The sequence below is a fragment of the Arvicola amphibius genome, chromosome 10, assembly GCF_903992535.2.
Source record: "Arvicola amphibius chromosome 10, mArvAmp1.2, whole genome shotgun sequence".
Classification (NCBI taxonomy): Eukaryota; Metazoa; Chordata; class Mammalia; order Rodentia; family Cricetidae; genus Arvicola; species Arvicola amphibius.
The window spans coordinates 59,681,951-59,709,626 of record NC_052056.1 but is presented as its reverse complement, the minus strand read 5'-3'; the positions used below and the strand labels follow the sequence as shown (position 1 = coordinate 59,709,626).

Sequence of the window (27,676 nt, the reverse complement as noted above, 5' to 3'; positions counted from 1 at the left end):
GTAATAAACAGTGAGAAGGAAGTGTAAGTCTTTTCCCTTCTTCCCCAAGTTACTTTGGTCATAGTGATCTATCAATCATAGCAAGTGTCCCTGACTAGGCCATTGGTCATGGTGATCTATCAATCATAATAACAGTGTCCTTGACTAGGACATTGGTTATGGTGATCTATCATAACAACAGTGTCCCTGACCAGGCCATTGGTCATGGTGATCTATCTATCATAACAACAGTGTCCCTGACTAGGACATTGGTCATGGTGATCTATCTATCATAACAACAGTGTCCCTGACTAGGACATTGGTCATGGTGATCTATCTATCATAACAACAGTGTCCTTGACTAGGACATTGGTCATGGTGATCTATCATAACAACAGTGTCCCTGACCAGGCCATTGGTCATGGTGATCTATCTATCATAACAACAGTGTCCCTGACTAGGACATTGGTCATGGTGATCTATCATAACAACAGTGTCCCTGACTAGGACATTGGTCATGGTGATCTATCATAACAACAGTGTTCCTGACTAGGCCATTGGTCATGGTGATCTATCTATCATAACAACAGTGTCCCTGACTAGGACATTGGTCATGGTGATCTATCATAACAACAGTGTCCCTGACTAGGACAATCCTGTGAGAAGGCCAGAGTGCCTCTGACTTGAGAAAGCCATTGCAACCTCAGATGCAACCATTTGCCTTCCAGCTAACAGTGCTGGCTAAGCTCGTGGTGGACAAGGGTGGCTAGAAACATAGTAACACTCAGAAATCCTTTCTACTCGGCTTGAATAGCAGGACAGAGACCATTCTTAACAGTTGATTTATTCAGCTCTCTTAGCGTCTGTGGACGACCTCCCTCATTTTTTACCTAAACCTCTCCCTGTGCCCACCGCACCTGCCTTTCCCCCTCACCAGACTATATGCTGCCCAGTCTATAAAGCTTCCTTGTGCTCCCCACCCTCCAAACCTGCAGCACCTCTGCTCGTGAGTCTCTGCCAGCATCTCAGGCCTTGTACCTTTGCCTTCCTCCTGACGAGAGCTCCAGTCCTGATACTATGTTGGTGCTGGGCTACTCACTGCTAAACTAAGCTGGAGAAAGTAGACTAAAGGGCGGGACGATCGCTACCAGTCCCTGGCTGTCTTTGCCTTCCTGGTACTAGGTCATCCCTCACTGACTGTTCACGTCTCCAGAGCCCTTAACCAACCCCCTTGGCTTCAGTTAGTTCCTCTCTGAGGGTGAGTCCTAGAAAGCCCTCTTTGTGCTGTCGAATCTTCCTCTGGAATTGTCTTCTCCTGTGAGGAAGCCCACCTCTCACCCTTCTGAGGTGGTATCTCCATCTGCTACAGGGTAGATGCCCAACCCTTGAGAGAAGCCAAATGCATCTCTTTAAAACAGTTCCCCAAAGTTACTGGCCACTTATGCTGGTGGTCTAGTCCTACTCATTTTCCTTGCTGCCTAGAACTATAATCTTGACCTCATCCCTGACTGCTGCTCCCTGATCCTCCAACCCAGCCCAGCCCTCATAACTTCATATATGCATTTTTATGGAAAGAGATGGCTATTTTCTTGCCTTCCAGTTATAAATGCATAAACCCATTTCTTATGTTTCATTTTTCTTTTCCTTTTCATGTGTGATGCTAGGATTTTTCTTGGGGTCCTGAACATGCCAAATGCACATTCTACCACTGAGCCACATCCCCAGTTCATCGTGGACATTTTTGGCAGTTTTATTTAATTTGAGGGAATATGAAGTGCTTGTATTATAGTGGCTTACTCTTTTCATCCCTAAAGCTTTCATTTTTAACAGTACCACCCCTTAATTTCAGTTCAAAAGTCTTCAATGGGTCCCTTACTGCTTCATAACTAGGTCCAATCTGGCTGTCATAATAGCCCTCCATGACATGGTCTGTAATTGCTTCACAATACTAAGTACAGCCCCCAAAACCCTCCGAAAGCAAGCCACAAACCTTCCTGCCTTGCTCTTCCTTCTTCTTGTCCTTGATAAATGTCCCCAAGCCCCTGTAATCCCACTTGTCCTTTGAAACTCATCTCAAATATGCCCTTCTTCAATGAGCTTTATCAGATGGCTTGAAACCCAGGGAACATCTCCCATCTCTGAACTCTCTTTTCATTTAGTGAACTTCTGGAGGGTTCCAGTTGTTTAGAAGGTAAAACTGTCACAGTGTGTGTGTGCGTAATTTTGTGTGTGTGTGTGTGTGTGTGTGTGTACGGTGGGAGGGGTCATTCAAATGGCTGTCACTTCTCTAAGGGTGTGTGTGTTCTGTGCTGGGCCTGTGATTATGCATTGACTTTCCTGGTTCATACAGCCCTTCTATGAGGTGGATTTTCTTTCCATCTCAGCGATTAAGACACACAGGATAAATGACTTGCCTCAAAACCTACAACAAAACAAACGATAAAACCAGACTCAGGTTTGACCTATTCCCAAATTTAGATTCTTTTACAGCAAGTTACTTGTTCTCTAGGATTAGAATGAAGTCCACAGCATCTTCCATTTGATGGAAGGTTCTCCAGATGAACGGCAGTGATAATGACAATTATCTCTACTGCCCTTAACGGTGTAAAACCAGCACATAATTGTCATCATAAACTTGTTTTAATGTTTTTCCCTCAGAGAGTTCGGAGTAATCTTGACTTTTCTATAATTTGTGTCACGTGATAAACTCTGCCTTTTACTCCAAAGCTCATTATTCTGTAACAGTTCTGAGTCCGCCTTCCTCTTTAATTTCCTAAATGATAAATTCTTACCCGTGTGGCATAATCTTTGCTTTGTTGAGCTTAAGTTATTATTTTGCATTTACTATTACTCCTTATCCATCTAATCCTATTGAGTGTTACAGTTTTAAGATGTGGATTATCAAGGACATTAATATTTAGTAGGCGTAAGTGCAAGAAAATTGAACTAAATCAATTGAATTTATTATCCATTCTCAACCACTTTTCTGGTATAATATTTATGCTTAAATGCACAGGAGGAGTTCAGATAAAAATGGATTTTAAAACTGAGCTTCTCTCTAGGAAGGCCACGGCTCTTGAAGACACGTCAATGCATCCAGGTGCTAACAAATAAGGATCCTGTTTGCTAATAAGCGACACTGCTTTGAGACACTGTTTGGTTCTCTATTCGGAATGTTCTGGGGACATTTCCCCCCAAAACAAGGCTGTATAAGGAACAAATTCTGACCTTTAAAGGGAAAGCACCAAGGCTAGGCTCAGCATTAACCTGTCTTGGTGAGCACTGCTCCATCGTACGACCACTTTTCTAGCTTAATAATCAGCGACCTTCTGTTTCACTTCCCCTTTGTTTTGTTTGAGATAGGGGCTTTCTATGTAGCCCAGGCTAGCTCTGCAACCCTCCTGCCTCTGCCTCCAGGAGTACTGCAATTATAGGAGTGACCACTACAATTGGCACCCTCTTTACTCTTAGAAAGTCTAAGCTTATATAACAAATTACGTCACTATCTCACCAATAACTTTTATTTTCCTTATGGAACTCTTGAGCGAGCTTTCTTTCCTTTCTTTTCTCTCTCTCTCTCTCTCTCTCTCTCTCTCTCTCTCTCTCTCTCTCTCTCTCTCTCTCTCTGTCTCTCTGTCTCTGTCTCTCTGTCTCTCTGTCTCTCTCTCTCTCTCTCTCTGTCTCTCTCTCTCTTTCGTTCTAAGAAGGCAAATTATACTCCTGCCCCACCTTCCAGCAATCAGCACAAAGGCCTGCAGTAACACTGGCACACAGAGAAAGCCACACTAGGCTACTTACACTCCCTTTAAAGTGGCTTGTATCTGGCCAGGTGTAGTTGTACATGCCTGTAGTCCCATCACTTGGGAGGTTGAACATTAGGACAGCCATGAGTTTGAGTTCTGCTTGGGCTACATAGTGAGTTCAAGGTCAGCCTGGCCCACATAGGGAGCCTTTGTCTCAAAAAACATTGCTTACATCCTCTCTGGCATTATTTTTATCCGGATGCAGAGCCCAGTCTAAACTTAGTTTACAGAGGACCGTAGGCTGTCTGGAGAAGGAGCATATGAACAATTCTGGTTGTGATCCTTGTTTATCTAGCTATACCACAACCTGATGACCTTCCATTACCAAGATGTTCTAATAATTCTACCTGCTCTGCTATCCTTTAGTTCACAGACACCAACCCTAGCATCAATCCCACAAAACCCTAGGAGTGGCTAGCAGACATGTATACTCAGTCAGGCTCTATTATGTAACAATGCAGCATCTTCCTAAATGAACAGGTACTGCATGCTCAGCCATACAGAGTTTAGTATTTCAGTACACTGTGGAAACATTTACCCACTCTTTCTCATGGCTCACTGAGATACTCTAGTGTGCTGTGACACTTGGCCCAGTTTGTCAGATATTTGAGTAAGAGACTGGGAATGTAATCACCCAATCCAAATATTCTTATCCAAGGAGGAAGAAGACCAAGACTCATCTCTGTTGCAATCCCCCACAGCTCTCTGTCATGCTCCTAGTCTGTTGCCTAACACTCACGGCTGCCCAAACCTGAGGACCAGTGGTTCTCAACCTTCTTAATGCTGTGATCCTTCACCACAGTTCCTCATGCCGTGGTGACCCCTATACAATTATTTTGTAGCTACTTCATAACTGTAATTTTGCTACCGTTATGAATTATAATGTAGAGATCCGATATACAACCCCTGTGAAGGGTCTTTTGAGCCCCAATGGGGTTTTAACCCACAGTTTGGGAACCACTGCTATAAACACTTGGACATTAAGTACCTGATCATAACCCCAATCTAGGTCTCTCCTGAGGAGCTCCACCACTATTGATTTTGGGAATGCCAGTAAACTGTAACAGAGATTAAAAAAAAAAAAACAAAACAACGCCTTGCTTCTGGGTAACTCTCCTGTAGCAAGTGATTTGCTTATGCTCTTAGGTCCAACATACTGTTTGTTTTTCAATCTCAAATCCCGGATAGCACTTACAGGCTAACAACAGTTCCTAAGAAGATACCAAGTATCTAATGGAAACAAGTCATTCATCTTAATACCATGTTTATATGCACATAAGATGACGTCTGGAAAATTAAATGGCTGAATTCAATTACTATTAGTTTATAAAGGGCTAGCAATCAGTTGGATTGTTACATTGAAAGGCATTTGTGAGTACAGATAGTTAAAATTCATTATTTTTCTGCCATCATTATGTAAAAAGTTTTGCTGGTGGTAATTTTAAAGGAAAATAGCCCCTTCCTAGTTTCCACACACTCAGAAGCAGGCAAAGCTCTACACTGAACCACATGCAACAAGTAGCTGAGATTTTTATTCGTCTCTTTCCCCAGTGGTGCTGAACTTATTTTGTTTTTAATATAGTTCCATGCCCCATTTTTATTCTTTCTCAGTTACCACTCTGGGAGGAGAAGGTGCTAGTAGGAAGATAATTGAAGGTATATTTAAAGCAAGGCAACATTACTTTATCCTCAGTGGAATTTTCTTTTACATTTTAAGAAGCCCCAGTTGGTAAATTTCGAGTTGCAGTTTGTTCTTCAAATGTGGCTTCTGCTGGCATTACTGACCAGACACTTGCACCACGCAAACTCTATGGTACAGTCTGCTGTGGTCCCTGTTAAGAGCCAAATTCTAACCTAGAATCCAGGTGTTTAAAAGTCTTATTCCACCTTACTATTGCCTTGCATACCTGCCTATTCTTACTTCTGACTGTCTTCAATTGGAAGCCTTTATGTTTGCATTTTTTACCTGATGCCTAGTTTGTAACAGGTAAAAATCTCACTGCACCAGGGCCTTAGGCACCATGAGCAGCAAAGATTCTCCTGATACCTCGGGGCAGAAAGACCCCTGCACTCTGCATACCTGAGTGTGAAGGAGGCACCTGCACTATGCCTCCACCTGAGGGAATGGTGGCATCTCAGACAGCCATCCCACCTAGGCCCAGAGTCAAAAAGGGGAACAGAAGACAATGCATTCAGATCTGGGTGTTACCTCGATGGCTAGTTGGAACTGTTCATGCTCCCGCTGCAGCTGCTCCGCCTCTGACAAAGAGCTGGCATTGACCAGGCTGGCATTGAGCATTGACTCTCCATTGCGGATCCATCCCAGAACCTAGGGAGTGTGGAGAAGCACACAGGTGAATGGCCCTCTGCAGTTTCTCCAGAGCTGATGCCTTCCCAAAGGGCTGCCTTCTATTCTCTGCTAAAGAGAGGACAGAAAGGATCCGGAATGCTTATCGTCCAGGTCTTCCCAGTGTCTGCTGTCATAAGCCATGTGCTTTATGTGCCAGCTTTATTCTCAGCTCCACATGTCACTTCCTCCCTGCATCACCCTGTTGTCCCGGTGTCCCCACCAGATTAACATAGTTTCATCTGACTGTATTTTATGCATGTCTAAAGTTCTTTCTAGAGCAGAGAATGATATAAATAAATTCCAATGGTTGGCATCTTTTTTTTGTTTTTATTTATTGAAATAAATACAATATTATTTTGATCATATTCTTTTTCCTTCCCCAAATCTTTCTTTCCCTGTTTTCAAAGGGTCCAGTTCAAATAACAACTTCTTGAATTTGTCCTCACCCTCTTGCTAAAAAAAATCTTTCCTTCCTCCAGTATGACTGTGCCACCTTGTATCACTTTAATGTGGCTTCCACAGGATGACTTTTCGGTTATTTCAACCTATACTTACCTCCCTCTTAAAAATGTGAACTCCCCAAAGTCTAGAGCAATCTTCTAATCAAATTCTAACCTCACACAGTTCACATAATAGCTGCTGCCTAGCAATGTTTTGAAAGTAATGAAGATTACCCAAGTCACATGTGAGCAGCAGATCCTTACTGCCTCCGCCTTACATAACAAGAGCATGCAAGCTTGAGGGAGCCAACAGCTCCAAGGAAGGAAAGAGAAAGCGAGAAAAACTCACACAACAGATAATTTTCAAAGGGAAAGCAAAGTATAACCAAATTAAATCACCCAGTGGTCTGAATACAACTTTTAGGTTTCCTAATAAGTACAGAGTGTGGTGGTGGGGAAGACACCTGAAGTGGGGAGTACCAGGAGGGCCTAGAAACATTGTGATGATCAGGATAAGCACAAATAACCAATCCAAAGGGAAGACGTAGGCTCTAGGGCTGCCTGGTGTGTGGTCACTAGAGCAGTGCCAAGCATCTTCCTTTCTAGAGAAACTTGCTCTGTGAGGAAAAAAAAGTTCTGCAATTTTAAAATCGGTGAATAGCATCCATGTGTCATTCCTTGTAAAGGGGAAGACACTGCAACCGATTCCAGTTTTGTTCTTAAGCTCTTTACTTCCCTTCACTTTCTTGCTGAACAACTGGAAAAGGCTAAGCCTGGCCTCCTGCCCCGTAACTCTCATAGGCATCTTGCAAAGTTCATTCCCAAGCAGAAAATGAGTGATGCCTTTTGTGCATAGACAACACGAGAGACAAATCCTGCTGGAGCTGGGTGATTTGGACACAATTGTTACCTCATGGCCAATCCGGCAGATTGTGGATGAGATGCCAATCTGTAATGAGCTGCAGGAAATAACCGTTCGGCGTGCATGTGTAAAATCCCTGTTGTCCCCGGTGGACTGTGGCTGGCTGGCTAGAGGTGCTAATGACTTTCCAAAGCTGCCTATTAATCTGGGTACATGCATTCACAGACTGCATGGCCAAGTTCTTTGTCTCTTTGGAAAATGAAGCCCGTACTGTGTATTTTGAACGATGCCCCTCTACCATGTTTCACTGCTTTCTGCTTGCTTAGGAGACTCGTTTGTGGGTGTCATCAAAATACCTTCTGCAAGAGCACCACAAGTCAAGGGCACCACAAGTCAAGGGCACCACAAGTCAAGGGCACCACAAGTCAAGGGCACCACAAGTCAAGGTCAGTCTAATCCTCATGAGTCTTGAGAGAATATTTTCCTTGAGTTCTAGCCATGTCAGTTGTAACTATGGTGGTGGGAATACTCATTTACCAGTATTCCCACTGAGTAACACCATGATTTGAGTTCTTCAGTAAACTGTAACATATTCTTGCTCACCTGTAATGCCAAAATGCTCTTTATAAAGGCATTCTAGAACTTTAGAGTCCTAAAGATCTGACTTTGGGAAAATGCACAGAAGTTTATAGTCATGACTTTAATCCCGTTGACACTAAGCACCGAGTCAGTTCTGGAAGCGGAGCTGGCACAATGAACAGAAGCAGCACGCTTCTGTTTTCTTCCTGAGGTCAGAAAGCCTGACTGTGTACCTTCCTTGGCAAAGTCATTTAACTTCCCTGAATCCCAGCGGTCTAGTTATCTGTGTTATCTGTGTCTAGATAACCCTCTCTTTCCTTTTGGCAGCCCAGAGCTGATGCAACATACCAGGAAATGTTAAGCCTGATGACATTTGATTGTGTTGGTGCTAGTTTTAATTTGCAGTTTGAAGCAAATATGGGTAGTACTATGATTCTTCAGTTATAATTCTCCCAAAAAGAAAGAAGGGTCATCTAACTGTATTCAATTATTTAAATGAACTTGTTGGCACCATTTTGATGTCAGATCAGTTTCTTGGGTTAGTATTATTATTCTTTGTACTCAGATCACTGTTGTTTTGATTTTTGTCTTTTTGAGACAGGGTTTCTCTGTTGTAGTTGTGGCTGTCCTGAAACTCACTCTGTAGACCAGGTGGGCCTTGAACTCACAGAGATCCACCTGCCTCTACCTCCCGAGGGCTGGGATTAAAGGTGTGCACCACTGCACCTGGCTCAGATCACTGTTGGTATAGCTTTTTTATTATGAGGCTCTTCCTATCCTCCTGGCTTGTTAAATTTGTTAGTTATTATCCCTTGAGCATCCAAGTGTGCACTAGGTGGTAGCAGAAATATTGTAACTAAAATGAGAAAATATTGGTTCTATTAGTGTGCAGCGGAGATTTTGGAGACATCATTTAATCAAAGGTCAGTGTTCTCACCTGTAAAATGTGTACGTTTTCCTTCACTGAACAAAAAGGCTAGGCTAAAAATAAAACCCATAATGTAAAAGCATTTTTTTTCAAACCATAATAGTAAGATTTCACACTGATCAGCTACAGTAACAATTTACTTACTGGGCTAGTGCTGTGGATGTAAAATGTCTTCCACAGGCTTGTGAGTGTGAACGACTTAGTTCCAAGATGGTTCCTGCCACAGCGTTCGGGAGGAGGTGGCTTATGGAGTGGGTGACCCACGTTTTGTTCACTTTAAGTTTCCTGAGTGCTGATGCTTCTGACAGCAAGCCTTTTCTGCCTGCTGGCAAGTCCTCCCCACCATGACAGACTGCATCTTCCTAGAACTGTAGACCAGGAGAAACCCTTCCTCTTGCAAGTAGCTCTTGCCAGGATATTTTATCATGGCAAGGATAAAGTATCTGAGACTTTAATGGCCATAGATATCTTTGTGTATTTCCTGCTCCAACACTTCACACTTCTTTAAAACCCAAAGATCATCCCTGCAACCATAGGGTTTCAGAAAGAAACTGAGTGTGTAGACACCAGACACTGGGAAGAAAACTTCTGTTTGGGAACGGAAGGGGTAGGCCAAGAATTCAGTCTTTCTTTGCTTTGTGAGAGAGCTAAAAATACAGACCTATTATTTCCCCAGGTCAAAGGGGGCTCAGATAAGTCAAAACCAGGAGAAGACAATGGCAATCTGCAAGTGAGGATGCCCTGAGCTGGGCATCCCAGGCTGGTTCTCTTGCAGGTAGGTGAAATGGCCAACAGACGACCGTTCTCCAGCTTGTACCTACCAGAAAGCTGTTCTCAAGGCGACCAACTGGATTGTTGCTGTAGATGACCTCTCTTGAGGTACAGTTAGTTCTGCAACTCCAACCACATAATAAATTCTTGTCTCCTTAGATGTCTACCTTCAGAATTCCTTAGTTCTGAAAGTTCATGAGGTTGTATGTATTCATCATTTATGGTTTTATAGGCTGTGTCCATATTCCTTATGTCTTCTTAATTATCTCCGTTTGGAAACAATGTCCTTTTGTTCCTCTCACTTGGCGCTGCCCCTAGCTCCTTACGAACCCTGATACAAAGTCATCACAACTGAACACGGTGCTCATCACAGCAGTATAAGGGCAAGCTAATGTTTTTTCCTTTGTTTTGAGTGTCTACCCTGATCATAAACAAATTCTGGCCAGATTTTGGCCCGAAGGAGCAATCCAATATTTTACAAAAGCATTTTAGCTCATTTCATGTTAAATACAGCACTGTGCAGAAATACATATGGAAATGCATTCTATTTCATACCATTAGGTCATCTACCTCCCCAAACATCATGAATTTATCTGATGCATGTGAGGTCATCTTTACCACAAGTAGTAATTTTGCTGGAAGAGACAGGAGAATTCCGTGGGGTCTGGAGAGTAATCTGAGGGGCATGTGGGTGGCCTGGGAACGTGGCTCATGTGCTGTAATCAGCGCAGCTGTTTCCCTGGAAGGTCTGCCTTTCTTCAGAGCAGTGCATACTGCCTATCATAGATACATGTACTCACTAAGGAAGAGATCGGTGGCGTTATCAACTGCATTTGTGTGGATTAATTGAAGATAAATTTCAGTCTAATGTCTATGAATTCTTCATTCTTCAAAGCTTCACCTTAGTATAATTTCCAGGTAACTACACTGAAGATTATGATGGCCACATACAGTCAAATCTAACCTTTAATGTATTAGCTCTGACAACAGAGCTATATCTATAATACACTATTGTTCCCTCCTATTTTTGGCCTCATTAATAGCACTTTAGTCTACTCTCTCTCTCTCCCTCCCTTCCTCCCTCCCTCCCTCTCCCCCCCTCCTCCTCTCCTCCTCCTCCTTCTCCTCCTCTTCAGCCTGAACTTAGCTTCACTGATCAATACTGACATCTAAATTAGCTCCCTTTTCCAAGTGTCAACAGCTTAGAAATCAGTATTTCCTGCTCCACCAATTTCCATCAGACGCAAATGCTCCCTCTGAAACTGGACCAGATGGATCCTTGAGGAAAGAGCCCAGACTGACAGGGAGACAAACCTGATGAGCGGCGGCTTAACCAAGCGGCAGTGCCCTGGTGCTGTCAAGGACTGCCGTCCTTAGGGAAGGCCGCTGTGGGTTTCTTGAGAGTCAGATGGATGTTCATTCTCTTTTGCTTATTTGTTTGTTTTTGTTTTTGAGGAGGGTTTCTCTGTGTAGCCCTGGCTGTCCTGGAACTCTCTTTCTGTAGACTAGACTGGCCTTGAACTCAGAGATCTACTTGCCTCTGCCTCTCAAGAACATTCACCATGCAGATTTGAACTATGATTTCCCCATATGGGTCATCCATGCCATATGTCTGAGAGATACCTGCATCTGTCCTCTCATTCATGAGATTATGAATGGGAATGCATACAGATATCAGTCCATTGATCCTGGAACAATATATAAAACAAAAACCAAAACCAAAACTTTCAGGTTTTCTTCAAAGTCCAACAGGAATGCTCTGCTCTCCACTTGGTTTGAAAGTTCCTTCCTGACAGCTGCTGCTCATGAAAATGACCAGGTATGGGAACATGGGTAGACTCTGACATGCTGCTGCCCTGATGACCTCAAGCAGAGCCACTCTCTGTGAAACCTAGGCTACCCCTGAGCCCAGGCTACCCCTGACCATCTTCTTAGACATGGTGAGGCCACGGAAGCCCACTGGCTCCTTCTACAGCTTCTGCATGTGCAGGGTGATGGTGGGGCTCTGTGGTGGAAAACCTTGGATTTTGGGGGTGCAAGTTCTAGCTAACCTCCCCAAAGGCCCCTGCTGTGCTTTTATCCTCCAATACCTCAGGTTTCTCACTTGTAGACAATACTTTCTGGCAAGGGCTCGTTCTCAAAAAGCTGGATCTTTCTTTTTCTTCCATATGAAAATAATGCGTCTACCATGACTGTTGAGAGTGTTAAAATGCATATGCATGTTACTGTTCTCCCTATGAATAACAGGTGGGGCCCTGGTGTGGCTAGGGTGAGAAAGTCTGGATGGCTCAGTGACCAAGACAGGGGTGTGACTCCTAGGTCCTTAGTGCACACGTGTGTAAGCTCCTGCTGAGTGTTGACGGGAAGAGAGGGGGAGTGGAGATCATTTTCCCCAACGTGACAGCCTTGTAACAAGTGTGGCACAAGCATCAGCCAGGGCCAACCTAAATGTAAGCAACCGAGCGATAGTCAGATGAGACGACATGTTTGTGCCAACTCAGCTGATTTCAATCCAAGCTCCAGTCACCACTGCATAGAAGAAAAAAATGTTGAAGCGTAGAAGACGCTTCTCCATCTAGAATAATTCTGGAGGAGGAGCTTGGTCCCAAGAAGCAGGACAGTGGGTCCCTTAGGAGAGGGCAGAGCAGACAGTAATAGTCACTGAAGTAAGGTGGCGTCTGCTCTGCAGAAAGGCATTCCTAGATCCCTAGAGGGTGGTGGTGTGCTCTTTCCTTGTTGGGACCATTGTCTGGGGGAACCCTCTAGGCTTTCATGCCTCATCTGAGGAACAGAAATAGTGTCTGCCTCAGGGAGAAGCTGGGAAGATTGCTGGACACAGAAAGGGCCCACAGAAGTAGAACTCCTAATATTTTCATTTCTTCAACCTCATTTTGTCCAAGAGAAGCCTCTGTCCACCGTTTACAATAACTGCTGTTTAGTCTGCTTACGATAGCAACATTTACAACTGTGTCACGGTGTAGACATCTCTGGAGGTCTTAGCAATGTCCTCAGGTAAAATGCTCGGTATGAAACCTTGTGCAGATAAGAGCCCCCTGCCCTTAACATTAACTTCTTAATGGCAAGAAAATATTCTTGTATGATATATATGTATGTATTCACACATGTGTGTATGTGTGATCGTGGCTGTGAGGGTGTGTGTGTATGTAAACATATGTGTGAGCCTGATGTTTTGTATCTTTCTCAGTTTCTCTCCACTTTCCATGTAGATGCTGGGAGCTGAGCATGGGTTCTCTTCAAGAGCAACAAGTGCTCCTAACTACTGAACCATCTCTTCAGCCCCCACACTGCTTCCTGAGATAGGATCTCTTACTCTACTGGGAACTCACCAGCTCAGCTGGACTGGTGGGTCAGTGAGTTCTAAGGATTTGCCCATCTCTATTGCCCCTGCCCCATCCTTGCTCTGTGGATTCACTCTGCTATGGCTGCCTTGTTTGTGGGGTCTGGAGATCCAAACTCAGTTGCCTATGTTTGTGAACAAGCATTTTACCCAATATTTCCAGCTCCTAAAAGTGTTATTTTAAGAACATCTTGGAAATTCTGTGTGATAATTGTTACCACTTGGTCATTACTCACCAACTCTGTGTCAGGAGCTGGGCCAGGCACAGAGATGCCCCAAGGAGATCAACCTGGCTCAACAGTGGAGTATGTTTACTGAGAAGGAATTTTTATTTCTCGTTGAATATGTGACAGAATCAAGCATGGAAAAGGAGAGAATAGATTCAGTAAAGAATACCAATAATCCTCTGCAGTGTTCCTAGATTATAGGATGAGATAGGAACAATGCATTTAAAGTTTGAGCCATTGTCCCACTGGGCCTTTGGTGACAACAGTCAAGCCTGCAGAAATTAATCCAACTAGTTCACATCCCAGCTTCTTTTCGAAGGCTGGGTTGCTCAGCAGGCATACCTGTGGTTCTGTGCGCCTCCTTTCAAGAGGGCAGGTGCCAGGCTGACTCACCTGTTTGACCTCGGCCTGAAGGTGCCGCAGCTGGAGACACTGTTCCAGCCGCTTGTGAGTCTGCTCCGCATTGAGCTCCAGTTCATGCTGCTTCTCGTGGAGAAACTCCAGCAGTTCCTGCACCTGAGCTGCCAGGTCAATGTCCTTTTCGCAGATTAACTCGATTCCTGGTTTTCAAAAACAAACAAAAAAATGCAAGTATTTAAAAACCAGGCTGCATGGTAACGACAACATTGCCTTAATTATGTAAGAAAGCTGGACTTTGGGAGCGGCCATTACTGGCCCTCTCCCAACCTCTACAGAGCTCTCGGTGCAGCTGGACAGATCCTGCAATTAGTCCTTGCTTAGGATGCTAGGAACACGCTGGCTCTTTAGAATGAATGAATCTTTTGTCCAGGAAGCGATTTTCAATAACAACAAGACCAGTTCGTTTTCATAAATGTGAGAGAGGGTGCTGCAACTCAGAAAGCCCATCCTAGGCAAGACAGTGCCTGGCGGCACCTGTGTGAAGACTTAGCAACACCCAGACCCTTAAGCAAACTTCTGAACCATCTCGGAAATGATAAAGCCCAATCCAGAGGACCCTGTCTCAGGAACTCCTGCCAAGGGCATATTCTATTTTAACTGCTTAGATATCATTTATGGTTAAATGAAAGTAACTACTTAGGTGTCCTAAGAAATCAATGCTACCTTCCAAATAGACACAATAAATATACCCAACAATAACACAGGGACACTGAACATTATTCATTCAGAAAATCTGCCACCTTTAAATTTTGCCCACACATGGAGCTTGCTCATCAGTCTACTGACTCAAAGCAGTTCCAAGGCCAGTCACTTGCTGATATGTGTTTCCAGGGTTTATGAACGTAGCACCTAGACAACCAGCCAGCCTGTAATGGGCATGCCACTCAGTACCCGCCAGCCAAAGGTACAGCTCTTTCCTGGTCACCTTCCCACCTTGCCCTTTCTGTATTCCTCTCCTGACACTTTAGCACAGGCTTGCTTGCTTTGTTCTCTGTCCATCCAATGTTCTATTTACCTATCACCGGCAGGGTCCAAGGCAGCCTGCCTCAAATGGATTTCTGCTTCAGTAGGGTTAACTGATAAAGTCATTTCTTTCCCTTACTGGTGGCTAGAATTTTAGTGGCTTTTGTTTTGTTTTTGACTTTTTTTTTAGCTTGCAAAATCCACAGAGAATGTGTACTCGCTCTAGACCCAGTCCTGAGTTAGAATCCTGGTCTTGAGCACGTCACCGTAAGTCTCAGAAGCTGGGATTTTCCACAGCTACCCACCTCCTACATACACTGCACGACTAGATGAGACAATGCACATTAGGTGTCTGTCACCTACACATGTGGCTATGGTGTACTTGTCACACACCGCCAATGTAGAACAATGTTTACACAAGTATAAACCTGACCCCTTGATTTCCATGGGTTTGCCAGTTCCGGTCTCTAACCTCGGACTTACAACTTCCAGTGTTCTTACACGCACGTGTCTTGGCTCCTGTCCAGGATGCAAACTGTGACCCATGCTGCTCATGATTGATTGTCTACTTATTGGAGGGTTTGGCCTGGCCCTGGTTCTTAGCCCCAGGGTAATTCTAACTCAGGACTGCCCATCAGTTCTGATCCTTGACTCTACCTGGCCAAGTAGCCTCAGAGTTCAGCCCACATCTTTTCTCTGGTTTTTCATCTTGTAGTCTCTGACCCAAAGCAGTTGTGGTCTTGATGCTTACTTACATCATGTGTGAGATACAGAAGACTAGGGACCCAACCAATAATGGGGTTCATATTAAAATCCCAGCAGCTAAGCTCCCAAAGGAGCACACCAAACTCAACATATGGCCACCTACAACATCAATCATCTCTGGGAGATGCCTCCATTACCCTGGCATACCATCAGAAACCCATCCCTGCCACCCACACGCCTGCATCTGCATCTGGGAAGCACAAGGCGCGTCTGCCCACATGGGGGAAAATTCGTTTCTGGAGGCAAAAATAGTGTTTTATATAAGGACAATATGGGAGAGTGGGAAAAAATATTTTCTGGTGTTACATGATAATAATTTCAGTATCTCTTCATGTTTATTTTTTTCTGTGAGTTTCATAATTCCAAGTCCCCGCTCCTGAAATATCTGTGGGAGACGGAAAAGAACGGCTTGTTCTTTTGGCAGCCAACCCCCTCTGGTTGCTATTTTCAGTTACCAGAGGGGTGCGGCAGGTAGAACATCTCCTGGGATGAAATAGAAAGAAGAATCAGAGCGATTTCTACTCCTCGTGCCTCAGCGGTGGGGCGGGGATGACCTCCGACCCCACGCTGACTTTCTGCAAATGCAATTTCAGCTCCATCTCTGCTTCCCTGAAGTTACAGTCTGGCTCTGTTCCAGCTCATCTTCGCTCCATTGCATCTCTAGTCTTCAGTATACTGGGCTTCCTCTTTCTTTGGGAGGCTGAACCCTGTCTCTCTCATCACATGTGAATGACTGCTCAAAGTTAGAAACTCAGCAGGGATGCTTGCTCAGCATGTCACTGAGAACCAGTACCCCAAGACCCAAGCTGTGCAATTCTGCTTGTGTGTTGCTGTCTTATGTGATGAACGCAGGGAATGCAAGGGGTAAGGGAATGCCGGCTACACCTCCACATCCTCCGTTACAGGAGCAAAGGGAGGAACATAAGGGCTTATTCTCGCCACACCCATAGGAGCCCATTCCACACTCTTCCTTCCTCTGCTCACGCTGGTGTGAGTCCAGCTAAAGCCAGTTGGTGACTGGAAAGTATCCAGACATTCCCTGGGTAGCAACACTGCCCTCAATTTGATGACAGACCTAGCTGTCCTGCTTAGGGGCTCAGCAATCATGCAGAAAGACAAGAGTTATTTATTCACTTTGGTCATCGAGGAGTGGATATATTTGTCTTTAATTTTATTTTTCTTTTTTAAGATTTCTTTTCAATGTCCCCCTACAGGGACCCGGACCGATGGCCCCTCAAAGGTGACTTCTTAGACCGTGCTCATCTCGTGACTGGAATGTAGGCTCTCTGATGCCAGGGCCAAGTTTGTTCTGCTCATCATTGCCTCTTCTGCCCATGTGCTTGGCTCATATTACTCATGCCCAGCTCTGGCCAGTGAGCGAGCAGGCCTCTTTAGGGACGAAGTGGGTTTGTGTAGCATGTGGAGAGCTCTGAGTAGTGTCAGACTTAAGTTTGAAGCTATGCTATGAAACTTTTTAATGGTAACCGTCTGGCTCTGTACCCTGTCCCAAGCCTTGGTTTCCTCATCTGTGCAATGGGAATCATAACTAAAGACTGCTACAAGAACGAGGTACACTATATATGGTGTCTGGCAGTTCTGTCAGCTCCAAATACTCGTTTTCCACTGTGACCTTTTTACTTGAGGGACTTTTATGAGAATATAGTGCTGATTCCTAAGGGGGCTGCTAAGTAGTTTATACATACAAAATCTAATGATGGGCATTCATGTACTTGCTCAATGTATATTGTTATACACTATGGTGTTTTGAATGTTACTAGATTAATGCTTTCACCATGGTTCACACTGGGTTCACCTGGAGAGCCCTTGAAAACCACCATGTCCTGTGAACACCACAGGCCTAGAATCTCTGGCTGGCTGGAACTTGTCCATTAGATATTCATAAAGGCCCCGAGGAAAGGCTAACAACAATCAGGGTTCATAACCACTAGACAGGATGACAGCAGCCATAGCCCAAGAAGCAGATATTTCATTTTACACCCAGTTGAGAGCACTCTGCGTTCATGCTCCAGGTCACAGCTAATCACAAGTGGCTCTCTGTAGGTCATGGTATTATCTTACCATTGTTTTGGGGAAGCTAACACTGGACCCAGGACTGTGCACAGGAGGCAAGTGTTCTGCCACCAAGTGACAATCCTGGCCTCCGCCATCACTTTAATTTTCTCAAGAAAAGAGACAACTCTGCTAGGGGCCAGAGTTGGGCATCCCTGGCTATACCACCAGACCCAAAAAGTTCTCAGCTGTTTCTGTTCTTACAGAACAGTGTTTGCCTCAGCTAGAAGACATCTTCTCTTCCCTCCACCCCAGCCACTCATCTTTCTGTGCCATTTTTCAGTCAGACTTTTTTTTTAAAATCAGCGTTATCAACCTCAGCACAGAAGTTTAAGGACAGTCTAAGCCCACTCTGGACCAGTCAAGGATGACTCCCAGGCGGTGAAGCCCAGACACCGGTATTTTAAAGTGTTCCCCAGGTGACTCTCAATGTGTGGATCTGTTGTGCACCACTGGCTTCTGTTAAGGTTCTTTTCCTTTCTTCTCAGCTCCAATAGTTCCCATCCCCGCTAAACCTAGAGTAGCTTTCATTCTGAAAAAGAGCAGGCTTTGCATTTCCTTTCCATTTATGGCACAGAGAAAATGACTTGTGGTCTATTATTTTTGCCTTCATTTGTCCCACCCACACCAATGTTCATTCTTGTTTAATTTAGCAAATGTCATCATTGAGCATTTGCTATGAATAAGGCATAACCACTGTGCTAGAGGCTGCTGTGTGGAAAGACCTCACTCACGTCGTTGAAGAAGCTACTGGAAACCAAGCGATCCCAACAGGATGCTCCGTAGACTAGAATGCAAGCATGCCACTGGATACGTGGTGCCTTGTTGGACCACTTCCACGCTCTTGTATGACCTTACCGCATCCTACCAAGACTGCATGTTGTATATCACCTTTCCTCAGAGAAAGGTGAGGCTTTGGGGGAGATCAGATGACATGTTCCGGGACACACAGGTGGGAAGAATGACTGGCATTCACCCCCGTACTTCCTCTCATATTTGTGTTCTTAGCCTGCATTCTCCAGGAGGCTCTCCACAAGTACAGTTTAAGTATGTATTTACATTAGATCCTGGTGGTGCGGACATGTAACCCCTGAGATTTAGGAGCTAGAGACAAGAGAATAGCAGGTGTAAGATCTGCCTGGGCTACAGAGTGAGTTAAAGGACAGCCCGTGCAACTTAGTAAAAACTGGTCCCCAAATAAAAAGTTAAAACTAAAAGAGACAGAGGTGGAATGCTTCCCTAGCAAGTGTGAGGTCGTAGGTTCAAGTCTCACTACCACCAACAGAATGTTCAACTGCTGAGCTGATATTCCCAGTAGGAGCAGCCAACTCAAGGCATTACTGACACAGACTCCAAGGATATTTTTGTGTGTGTGCATATGCTTAAGTGTGTATATACAGTAATGTATGTGTGTACCTGTACCGTGTGTGCATGTGTGCTTGGAGGCTGTATGTTAACACTGATTGTCTTCCTCTATCATTTTCCCTCCTATCTTTTGAGAAGGCTCTCTTCATCGAACCTGGGGCTCACTGATGGCCTCGACTGGCTAAAAAGTGAACTATGGGAACTCACCTGCTTCTCTGCCTCCCCTGCTCCTTTCAGGGTTAGGATCACAAAAGTGGGCCACTGTGCCCTGGGATCCAAACCCAGGTCCTCATGCTTCTGTGTCAAGTACTTTAACCATTGAGCCAACTCACAAATAATTTTCCAAACTTAAAAACATGATGAGAAAGGAGAGTTTGATACTTTCAACCACAAAAGCAACAAGTCTGTAAGTCACGACGTTTTTGTTTTAGGACTAAGGTCAAATGTCACAGTTGGCTGGATACAGGACCTGGGTAGAAATCAGTATGGCAGGAGGCTGAACCATGGCAAATGGGAACTGGAAGGGATTTGTAAACCAAGTCCATATGCTAGACTAAACAGAGAGACTGAGGTCTAACGAAGAAGGAACAGAATGTCCAGTCAGGCGGCAGAGCTGGACTTGGAATTCAGAGAGCATGTTTTCCTAACAGCAAAATCTACCCCCACCCAACCTGAGGGTCAAGCAGACAGAGCTGCAGTGAGGAAAGAGTGGGAGCTGACTCGAGTAGTTTTCCTGTTTCCCCAACTCCTAAGGTGATGCTGACTCATACCAAGGCTTTTGTGTTAGGTAGTACTGTTGGTATACTGGAGGCCTCTGGAAAACCTGACTCAATGCTATGACCATCACACCTGAAAATAAGCACATACAAATTCTTTTTTTTTTTTTCTTTTTAGAGCAGGCTGGCCTCGAACTCACAGAGATCCCCTTGCCTCTGCCTCCTGAGTGCTGGGATTAAAGGCGTGTGCCACCACCACCCGGCCACATGCAAATTCTTTAGTTCCATAAACTACTAAAAATAATCAGGTATAAGCCTTCATTAATGTAGCAGGAAGGGAGAAAAGTCTTAATTTTGACCATTGTCCTTATTTTCTGGTACAACTGTTTATTTTTATCTTTACTCAAAATTCATTCTCAGACCTTTATCTCTGAAATCCTGCATTCCTTAGCTGAGTCCCGCTCTGGATCCACCACTCCCCCTGCGTGCCCCCCGGCCCAGGTCCAGAGTGACCCTGACTTGTTGTGTGCTCAGAGTGGCCCAGATGCTTCTCTGCAGTGAGGGGCAAAGACAGACAATGAGCCTTCTTAAAACCCAAGGATCTATTTCCCTTTATGTCTCACAGGCTCTGCCAGACTGAACAGCTAGCTATGGTAGGCGGAGGGGAACAGGCAGTCTCAGTGGAGAGGACTGAGGAGGCTAACCAAACTTCAGCAAAGCTCTGATCTAGAACAGGATATTGTGGGGGTGGGCAGCCCATCTGCCTGGGGGTACTGTCACCCACACAGCCCTCCTGCTTCAGATGGATGCCAAGCACAGCCAACCTCCAGTCATAAGCAGTCCTCAGAGACTGCCAGCTCCCAGCAGTCTTTCGGGTACCAGGGGTATTTGGATCTGGGGATAGAAGTTGGCTTGCTGAAGGTCACATCAGTACACATGTCCATTTGGGGAACCAAGCAGAAAGATGAAGGACAAGCATCTGGGTTGCTCTGCCCAGCCTCTCTTCTAGTTACTGTGTATCTCTGGACTTCCATCACAGCTAGATGGCCAGCTGTAGAGAGCCATAAAGGGAGCTGTAGGGGTAAACCAACCCTCAGCACAGAGGAGATGCTCAACCACGGAAAAGGGACCACCAACCACTGTGCCGTCCTTTCCCTGCATTTCAAATGTCAACGGACATCCCATCTACCCGGAGATCCTGTTAGCACAGAGACTCAGACTTGCATTCACAAACACCTCTCTGAAGGCGAGCCTGAGCACTGCCATTCTGAGAAGTTCCCAGGCAGACTGCAAGTGGACAGCCCTTCTTTGTGGGCTGTACACTTAGAGTGAGCTGTGTCTTACAGACAACTGCATCCTGTTGTGACACAGATGGAAATTCATTTTGGTGGCAAAAGTGAACAGAATTCACTGGGCTCTCCCTGCTTTGGTCCAAGGTAATGTTCATTGGAATAGCATACAATGCTTGCTTTTCAGACTGCTAAAGTAAATACAATATTGTAAAGTTTGGTTGGACTTTCAGGTGTTTTCTGACTATCTCACGGTACTGTTCTCCACCAGAGGTGTGTAGCCCAACTGTGTTTTAAAGACGTGACAGCCTCAGTCCAACTGCTTCAGCCTGGATAGCAAGGAACATGACAACAGGCCATGTGGGTTGGAGAGGTGGCAGAAGGCCGGCATTGCACGGTTCCGAGAAAAGACAAGTGCTTTCCTTTGCTCTGGACCCCCTATCTCCCCGAAAAACTTTGCCTCACTCTAGTTCCAGAAAATGGAATCACATGTTTATTGCACACATCTTGAATAACGTTTCTTGAACAGAAAAAGCCCTAAATAATGTCATGATTTCCCAAGAAGTGATAAAATTACACGATCTTCCATAAACTTTTATCAGCACGACTTAAACTCATCTACAGATCAGTCATTAAAAACAACAGAACTCAAGGATTTGGGGAAGTATCAGCCAGAGATCAGGGGACCACCTATGAGGTAGCAGAAGGAGCCAGGACAGAGGCATCAGTGGCAGAGTGGCATAGGAGCTCACTACCACCCCCCAAGGGATCAGTGGCGGAGTGGCATAGGAGGTCACTGCCCTTCCTCCCCACTACATCAGTGGCAGAGTGGCACAGGAGCTCACTGCCCTTTCTCCCCTCTACATCAGTGTTGGAGTGGCATAGGAGCTCACTGCCCTCTCCCCATGGCACAGGAGCTCACTGCCCACCACAGCACAACTCTACGGATCTCAAACTGCTCTTGGTTTGCTTCTTCTACCACTTTTTAAAAAACTTGCACTAATTCCCACCACTGATTCTTCCACGCTCTCCTGAGAACCCAGAGACTTTGGCTCTAGTCTCACCTTTCCCACAGCCTGAGCTGGACAGCCTTGCATAAGTTACTTCAGCTCTTACGGCTCTGTTTCCTCTTTAAAACAGAGGAAAATTTTTATACTCTTTGTCTCTGTAGGTATAAATTTGGAAGACCCTTGCTTCCATCGTCACTCCTGCCAAGGGAACGAGAAGCCACTCACCTGAGGCCTGCACCTCCATGATGTACTGGTGCAAGTCCTGGCCCTGCTGGATGACCTCAAAGGTCATGTTGTTCATGGCCAGCTTCCGCTCCGTGTGGCGCTGTAGCCGCTGCTCTGCCAGGGTCAGATCCTCGGTGTTGAAGTCATTCATCTGTCGGAGCAAGTCCTCATTCCAGGCATCCAGCTCTGCCGTCACCTGGGAGAAGCGGCATCATCAGGCAGCGCTTGCTGGGCCCACAAGAGGCTGCTAGGTCGCAGCTCTTGGCTGAAAGCCTTACCAACTGACCCACCCCTGGCTTTCCACTTCCCAAAGGTTTCCCCAGGGCTCAATGTCTACAGCAACAGCAAATGCATGGCTGCAAGCATTTGCGCACTGAATTATGGTTTATAAAGTTTTGGCATATTCATATCATTGTGACCCTCACAATAGCCCAGCGAGGCAGGCGGTATGGCAGTCTCCAGGTCTTGCTTCACTCAGAGAGATGGAGTAGCATGGCTGAAGTTTGCCTTGATAGGGACACAGCCGTCGGGTTCTCCCATCTGCACAGAGTTTACTCATCGTAAACTGTTATTATAAAAATATTTCATAGTCAAAGAAACCTGCAGAGCTAAGTACTTAGTGTACTCCAGAAGCCAAAACTGGGGGCTAGAGAAGCCTGGGGAATGGCTCAGGGTCTCATCATCAGTTAAAAGGCTAGTGAATATCAAAGCCCGGGTTTCCCTTCTGGTTACTGTGTCCCATTGTGCTAGATGCTCTCTCTTCATTACAAAGGCTGAGAGCTGAAAAGTGTGACCAAACCAAGAGTCTATACATAACATTCCATTCTCAAACTGTGGGTCACAACCCCTTTTGGGGGGGGGGATTGAGCGACTCTTTCACAGGGGTCATCTAAGACCATTAGAAAACACTGATATTTACATTATGATTCATACCAGTAGCAAAATTAGAGTCATAAAGTAGCAACGAGAATAATTTTATGGCTCAGGATCACCACATGAGGAACTGTATTTAAGGGTTACAGCTTTAGGAAGGCTGAGAGCCGCTGCTCTAGAAAAATCCAGTAGATTATAATCTACTGAAAGCAGTAATGATGCCTACGAAGTCTTGAGCATGAAATAAATAAAAGCCCTGCCCTGACGCGGGTTGGCTAGTCGTTCATGCTCTACACCTTAACTCAAGCGACTGCACCTAACTGCTTTCAGTTCTCTGCTGACAAAGACCTCGTCCTCCACCCTCTTCACAGTCTCTGCAGTAAACCATACAGAAGGACTTCCAAAGCACTGGACTACATTATTCCACGAATCAAAGTCTCCATGACGTCTTGTTGTGTCATACCCACAACCAGTGAAGGAAAGCGTGTGTGTGGCCATCTTTTCTGAGGAGTGGGAACGGAAATCTCTCTGGGTCACACATTTGCAGCGTGGCCCAGTCTAAGCGCATGTCTCGGAGCTCCAGTTTAGTGGTTTCCATTACCAGTTGCATCCCAGCTGACAGGTGGCATCATGGTTATAGTGACCAGGCATCCGGAGGACACCAGGAGTAGAAGCCAGCTACAAGCAAAAGCAGTGCTGCTGTATCGCAAGCTATGGTACACGCAGACTGGGTTGGGAGCGCAAAGCAGCCCTTTGCAAGGGGCTGCTTGTCTGGGCCATAGGATTCCATTTGTTGTCTAAGGGTAAGATCTTCCTTCTAGCAAAACAGAAGTAAACAAAAGCACAGCAGCTGGCTTTGAAGTGGTGATGCAGGGATTGAAGAATTCCTCCCTGATGGCTCTGGTTCCCACCTCATGCCCCAGATCTTTTCAGTAGGAAAGCAGATTTCTGTCGGACCCTTGTCTTTAAGGAGCACTTTACTTCCTAACTGCAGTTAGGGGTTAAACAGAGAGTAAGAGATACCTCATTTTATAATTTATGAATGGACATGCCGCTACATATGCTGCTAGAAGTCGGCCTTTGCTTCCTATATTTTAAAAAGTTAGGAGGATAATTCACATGAAGTGCACATATTTTGAGCATTCAGTTCTGAGAGCTTTGACAATTTCCTACATTTGGGTGGATAGTCATCATCCAAAGTAAAACACAGACCCGTCACCTCAGGGAGTTCATTTTTGGCCATTTCCTTGTGTCCCCTCTTGCATGAGGAAGCACTTTCAGAGTTCTGTCAGGGTGTGCTGTCTGGCCTTAGGCTCAGCACGCTACTTTATGTATGTCAGTGTTGTATCCGTCGTTGACGCCTCGCTGGAAATGAATGGAATCCATTACCCAGATGGCTCACAACTATGTATTCTCTCTCCTGCCGACCAGAGTATGTTGCTACTGTGAGTAAGGCTGATGTGTGAAGTCTCACACCACTCTGTCTGTGGGCATAGCTTCTCACTGCTTTTGAGTGGAATGGGTTTGAGCTTCCAAGCAAGCAGCAGTGTCCGTCAAGGGGATTATAACACGTGATGGCCCCAGTAGCAATGCACGGAAGTTCCAGATGCCCAGCACCTTCACCATCTTCTGTCACTACGGTCTGTCCAGTCTTGACGCTTCCACATGGGAAGTGATAGATCACTGTTGTAAAATGGACCGACCTCGTGGCTATTGATGTGGATAATATTTTTATATGCTTTGTAGACTATTTTACATCTACCTTTATAAAGAGTTTTTTTTCTGTCAGTGTTTGTTTTTTTGAGACAGAATGTTGCCATGTAGCCAGGGCTAGCCTTAAACTGAAAATCATCCACCTCAGACTACATGCTGGGATTACAGCAGTGTAACCACCACATCCAGCTGGTGGATCATCTTCGGGTTATATATTTGTAAGTCTCCTTAATATGTTTGAATATAAATTCTTTATGAGACAATCTATTGAAATAGTCAAAGCCATAACTTTAGGTCTGCTCCTTGCCTGGAAATACAGGAAACCAGAATGAAACTAAAAGCAAGGTATGAGGAGGGGCTGGGCCTGCCCTTTATTTCAGTTTCAACGTTTGCTTTGTTTCTATAAAACTGACCCTACAAATGGGTCTTTCTGTCACAAGGAGATTCCAGATGGGTCCCAAGGCCAGGAATCTTTCTACAAGCTGGTGGTAGGGTCAGAAGGTTTCAAGTGGGAAGAAGAGGGCTCAGGGGTCTGGCACCTTGGGACTATGTCCTAAACCAAAGGTGTTTAGTCTTTCTACACTCCGCCTTCTCTCTTTCTTCTACTGACAAAGGCAGGCAGATGCTGAAGGCCACTGTGTGGCCTGAAGGAGGAGGGCTGCCAGTGCCCGCTGTTGAACATCTGACTTCGGGGACTACTTCCCTGGCCTACGGCTCTTCAGCTGGAAGCTGATTCATTCCTTTTCCTAGTTTCCTGAAACCCAGTCAGCCAGAGTGCTCAGTCTGACCTGTGTGTATTCAACATTTCCTGGGGATGAAATTAGTTTCTTTCAGGAGTATTTTATGTCCTCAAGGAACATCCTTTTACTCGTTTCTTTTCCACTTCTTTCTAGGGGCCACGGTTGGCTTATAACAGGGGCTCATTTTGTCCTTTTGCTTCTAATTTCACCTTACCTTACTGCTAATGAGCAAGATCGCTTTCCAGCTGTAGATTACACTCTTCTGTGGTTTCTTATAAGTCCTGAAAGTGAGCTCAGCCTAACTATTACGTGGGTATCATAGCTCTGAAACACCTTTGATCCTGAGAGTGGCTCAGCCCCACCATCACCTGGGTACCACAGCTCAGCCCCACCATCACCTGGGTACCACAGCTCAGCCCCACCATCACCTGGGTACCACAGCTCAGCCCCACCATCACCTGGGTACCACAGCTCAGCCCCACCATCACCTGGGTACCACAGCTCAGCCCCACCATCACCTGGGTACCACAGCTCAGCCCCACCATCACCTGGGTACCACAGCTCAGCCCCACCATCACCTGGGTACCACAGCTCAGCCCCACCATCACCTGGGTACCACAGCTCAGCCCCACCATCACCTGGGTACCACAGCTCAGTCCCATCATTACTTGGGTACCACAGCTCTGAAACGCCCTTGTCAGCCTCCCAATCTACTCAAGTAAGTTCCTGATCACTCTTCAGAAAACACCCTACACCTCAAAAGCTTCACAATCTGACAGGCACAGAGAATCACCCCAAAACTTGGGGTGATGGAGGTAGGAGTGGGGTTGCATCTGCTCTCACAGAGACAAGACTGAGAAGTAGAGCCTGCACTGGAAATGAACTTGGTGATTTAACTGAATTTGGAGAGGATTTGGCCAAGCTTGAAGTAGAGCCTGAACCAAACAAAACAGAGGAGATAGAAGGCTCCCAAGTGCACCCAGCTTTTAGCTGGCCTGTTTTGTTGTTTTCTTCCACTCAATTAGCTCCTCATCAACTCCCAGACTGCTCAGCGACCCCAGTGGCCCTGGGGCCTCTGTCTTCTTCACTCCCTTGATTCAGAGTTTCTGGATATGATGACTAAGTCCAGTGTGTGGCCGAAGAACGAGGCCCTTCTCAAGGGGCCTGAAGAATGATGGCCTCCTTGAGAGATATTTTGGAAAGAATATTGTTCTAAAAATTGTCTGTTCTAGAGATACCCAGAAGGGAATTAGATAAATAGCTAAAACTTCATTTTTTAAAGAGAAGATAAGAAGTGAGAGAAGCCCAAGACTTCCCGACCAGAATCGAGTCACCAAGATCAATATTGTGCTGCTAAACAGCTGATGGACAGGAGTTATCCTGTTCCCATACAGTCCTCTCCATGCTCGGTCTTCCAATGTGTTTAGGTTTGGAGAACTTGTTAACCCCTCTTCCACAAGTATTTTATTCTGCACCTGTCTAAATAAAAAATTATCTTCTTCTTTTCTTCTCTTCCCTTTCTTTACTCATTTTCTTTAAAAAATAATCATAAATTAATGTGATGGTTTGAATGAGAATGGTCCCCATAGGCTCATATATTTAAATGCTTGGTTCTCAGTTCATGAGACTGTTTGGGAAGGATTGGGAGGTGTGGCCTTGTTGAAGGAAGTGTGTCACTGGAGATGGGCGCTAAGGCTTCTAAAGCCCAGGCCATTCCCAGTTAGCTCTCTCTGTCTCATGCTTGTGGATCAGGATACAGGTTTCCAGCTACTGCTCTAGTGCCGAGCGCCTGCCTCCCTGCTGTCCACCATGCTCCCCACTCTGATGGTCACAGATTCACCCTCTGAAACTGTATTACTTTTTTATACAAGTTGCCTTGGCCATGGCGTCCTGGCACAGCAATAGAAAAGTAACTATGAAAATCAGGTGTTTTGTGTTTGTTTGTTTTGTCTTTTTTTTTACTTGAACTTTTAAAATAAACATGTTCTTTGATTGGGTCAATAAATCAATTGTTTATGGCCTTGTGTAAATATTAGGTCTAATTTACCACTGTAAAACAGTATGCTTACTTTTTACAGTAGGGTATTTTGTAGGCCAATGGAAAATACTTAGTTTTCAATTTTTTTTTTTTCATTTTAAGAAATGTCAAAGTCTTTCTCCCAAGATGTTTTTCCAACATATATTCATTGCTCATTCTGTACCTGGTAGAGCTTGAGATCTGGGCATCCTT

At 45.2% G+C, this 27,676-nt stretch overlaps 1 protein-coding gene across 8 annotated transcripts in view; it reads right to left on the bottom strand.

The window, feature by feature from the left end:
- Kalrn (kalirin RhoGEF kinase) overlaps positions 1 to 27,676 on the bottom strand; it is a 589,603-nt gene that overhangs the window by 237,838 nt on the left and 324,089 nt on the right. For all 8 annotated transcript variants that reach the window (XM_038346659.1, XM_038346661.2, XM_038346663.1 and 5 more), the window contains exons 14-16: positions 22,121 to 22,316; positions 13,691 to 13,857; positions 5,992 to 6,111 (exon numbers count right to left, since the gene is read on the bottom strand). In XM_038346659.1, the coding sequence (XP_038202587.1) occupies positions 5,992 to 6,111; positions 13,691 to 13,857; positions 22,121 to 22,316 (483 nt within the window). The remainder of the gene's footprint in view (positions 1 to 5,991; positions 6,112 to 13,690; positions 13,858 to 22,120; positions 22,317 to 27,676) is intronic.